The following is a 3,708-nucleotide window of genomic DNA, read 5'->3' as shown; positions in this document are numbered from 1 at the left end:
TAGTTGTGGACAATTATCAATAAAACATTTTTCATGATAACATAGGAACAGATTATCCAGGACCAGTGCTAATCTAACTCCCATAGCAACTGGTCATACATCTCTCGATTCAACACAAATTGTAATTTTTGTAGCTAAGCCTAACAACATTCTACATACTTCATTAGACAATATGTTTAAGTTTTCATTATTATAAACAAGTAAATCAAGTCCATCCATTGGTAAATAATGATTCAATATCTCCAGAGCGATCAACCATAAAACAGTACATTAAATGAATATAATGTAGCTTTTCTGTTAAAGTAAAATTACTAAATATTTAATACTATATGATATGTATGTTTCTATTTTGTTAAATACTTTTTAATATCAAACTGCTTTTTTTTTTCTGGAAAAAAACTATGGACTGATTTTTCAAAAACTGAAAATATAGTTTTAGGAGGTTTATACTAAAAACATTTAAATACTGTATAAATTTCACTTTTACCAATAGTTATACCAAGTGATTGGATACTATCATTTTAACATTGTTTGATTGGTTTATATAAAATAAGAATAAAATAAAACAAAACACAAGTACACTGCACTTAAATCTTAATATCCAAGTTTGTTTTTATATTAAATGACATACATTAAAGGAAATGTAACAGACCAGTAAACATCAGTTAACCAGTTTTTACATGTTATTTACAGATTTGTTTTTACTTCAAAAGCACACACTTTTGACTATTCTGTTGTCCTTAGCCTAGATTAACCCCATATTTAGTCCGCTGGTATGGTCAAACAATTATGAGTTGGAAAAAAATAAATTGTTATACATTAGTTATATTATTAAATAATTTCAATGCGATTATATTGATCCATGACTACAAAAAAGAATATATTTATTGTGTGTCTGCTATAATTTGTTTTAAATGTTTTATTAAACTACTTAATTTAAATTTGAATTTAATGTTTTTAACAACAGATGACATATTTTATATTATTTTATTTGGTCACCAGTCTTTCCAAATACTCCATGAAGGAACAAATCAGCCTTGTTCAGTGCACAGTTCCACATTGAAGGTTTTGGTTAGAAAGCTGAAAGCTCACAACAGAAAATAAATTTTAACGTAATGAGAAGTTGAAGATAATTAAATTAAATACTGATTAACTTGTGTTGGTGATAATACCAAAAAATATATTCACTGTATATGGGTACACCCCATTTTCAGCTTTTTCTACTTTTTACTTTTATACAAAGAAGGAAAACAGCACTACGTCTTTGGTGTTAACTTCAGGAAATAATACTCAGAACATCATTAGAAGTTAGTCGTACTCATGCTTCGGGTAAGTTTCTTTTTGACAACCCTGTTAAGTCTGTTCTCACTAATTGATGGTTTCACTGGGACCCCTTGTAGGCATCTTGCAGCTTCTTGCAGTTGCCTGGAAGAAACAATTCATTCTCTTAAGTTTTCAGCTTAAAACCACTGGTGATAAACAGCTGTTACCATAAATAGAAATTTATAAACCTGTACCATTTCAATAATCTCAAAAATTATACTAGCATTACTCCATACCTTATAAGAAATTTTTATTAATAATCAATGAAAAAATCAATTACACAATCTCTCAAACTAGAATAATTAATATCCATATGTATTATTTATGGGCTTATAATATACTGTGATGAAAATGAAATTCATATCGTTTCATAAACTGATAACCAAGTCATTGATTGATATCTAATACATGTATAAAACCAATGTTACAACAAACTATAGATATACAATTTTATTGTCTTTCGTGGCATGTATTTTTCATTTAGATCACACTCAATTATAAAGTTGGCATAAGTAAGGATTAGAAGATCATCATATACTGATAATATTTTGTTCACTTAAATTATTTATATTTAATGAATGGTTTTGTTAAATCAAATTTTTGTTCATTCTTTGCTATTTTATTCTTATTAGTAAAGACTAACCAAGTCCCTTTCTGATTGTATAACTACTAGTTTTTCAGGGAAAGAAAGACAGTTCATTCATACATTTATCATAAAAAACACTTACCTAGAAAGAAGCTCATTTTTAAACTTTTCTGCATTAAGCTCTTTTCTGAGCTGAGATTTTGTTTTGTTAGCATAAGATACTACAACAGGGTGTTGAATTAATGCAGCTGCTGAGGGTCTCAACTCTGGGTCACTTTGAATCATTTGCTGAAATAAATATTTTCAAAAGTTCAGTCTTTATTCATAGAAAAAGAAATTGCATAAATCTTTCCAGCACACAGATTATTGTACTAGAAGCTACAATGTAAATACAAATAGTTTTATGAAAACTAGAGAGAATTAATGTTGAAGTTATCTATGCACGTGTTAAATAACAAGGTAAATTACTCTATCAAAAGAATAAAAACAGCAGTTTTACTCAAGGAAGATGTAGCATAAAACACCCAGACAAATGTGTCAAAAATCAGTTATTCACCGAGGCACGTATCTGATGGAGAGAAAGGACTTTACACCAAAATGTGAATTGATAATTTTTTATTTTTGTTAAATTTGTTCAATTCTGTATCTATACACTTCTGACTTAAAATTATTAATATTTCTTTAAAAGCCTTTATATTCCTTTTCATATACATTTATTTAACAGCTCATATTTTACGTACTTCATACTACTCCTACTTGAGTAGCCTACTGCTGTTGCTGTCTTAGTACAGAGCTACACAATGGGTTATTCACACTCTGTCTAATGCAAAAGTCAAACAAAATTACCACTAACCCACTGGGAGACTAGGTAGTAAAATTAGAAATGTTAGATATTCTGATAACCAGCAGCTTTCATTAATACGTCCAAAGTATTAAAATTTTATAAATACTAGAACATTTTTTCTGTTACTGTATATTGATAAGACATTTTCCAGTTTCCTCAAGAATTTATCATGATAAGTATGTAGTAAAGAATTCAGAAAATGAAGTTACAGGGACAACTTGCAGGCTAGTTTAAGTTAGATTAAGAAACAAAAATTAAAAGAAGCTATATACATTATAAAACACAAGCCAGCACTGAACTAAAATCAAAGAACAGAAATTAATAATATCTGGATTACATTTATAGATAAAAAAAACAAAAACAGGATCCTCTACCAATAAGAATCAATAGTCAACCAGTAACAGGTTTTTTCAGTGAATAACATACAAACACTTACTGGAAATGTTAGTTTTTAGACAAACTTTATACATTATCATTCTACACTGATCCAAAGCATCATCCAACTCAAACTACTGGGCAAGTAATTTATATGTATACTTCAGTTTGCAAGTTTATTAGTCAGTTCTATTTGTCTATAATGTTTAAAACAACCAACATGTTTTAGTTATGGTAAACTTTTTTATAAGTTAAAGGAAAAACATAAAAACCCTTCGCAATTCTTAAGCTTCTCAAGCTGTAAGTTATTTAATCAAATTCATAGTTTAACTAAACTCATCAAGCCTATTCAACAACCTCTTTGTTTTTCTTTTTATTGGGGTTGTTGTTTTCTTATTGTATATATACACAATGGGCTATCTACATTATGCTCACTTGGGAGAATCAAACCCTGGACTTTTTATCATTGTAAGTTTGTAAACTTATCATTGATCCACAAGTAGATGCTTTTATTAAAACACCTTTTTTTTTTCAAAGTTAAATGTTGATGCCTAGTATATATTTTCACCCTATTTGTTAC

The 3,708-nt window shown here is 28.4% G+C and overlaps 1 protein-coding gene across 1 annotated transcript in view; it reads right to left on the bottom strand.

Annotated features, from left to right (window-relative positions):
• Window positions 1-444: 444 nt before the first annotated feature.
• Window positions 445-3,708, bottom strand: part of LOC106471992 (wee1-like protein kinase 2) — a 21,329-nt gene continuing 18,065 nt past the window's right edge. The window contains exons 9-10 of the mRNA XM_022400605.1: window positions 2,052-2,197; window positions 445-1,425 (exon numbers count right to left, since the gene is read on the bottom strand). Of these exons, the coding sequence (XP_022256313.1) occupies window positions 1,302-1,425; window positions 2,052-2,197 (270 nt within the window). The 3' untranslated portion in view covers window positions 445-1,301. The remainder of the gene's footprint in view (window positions 1,426-2,051; window positions 2,198-3,708) is intronic.

This window comes from Limulus polyphemus, unplaced genomic scaffold (assembly GCF_000517525.1).
Source record: "Limulus polyphemus unplaced genomic scaffold, Limulus_polyphemus-2.1.2 Scaffold5012, whole genome shotgun sequence".
NCBI lineage: Eukaryota > Metazoa > Arthropoda > Merostomata > Xiphosura > Limulidae > Limulus > Limulus polyphemus.
The sequence above is the reverse complement of the archived record's forward strand: the minus strand, read 5'-3'. Positions and strand labels throughout refer to the sequence as shown.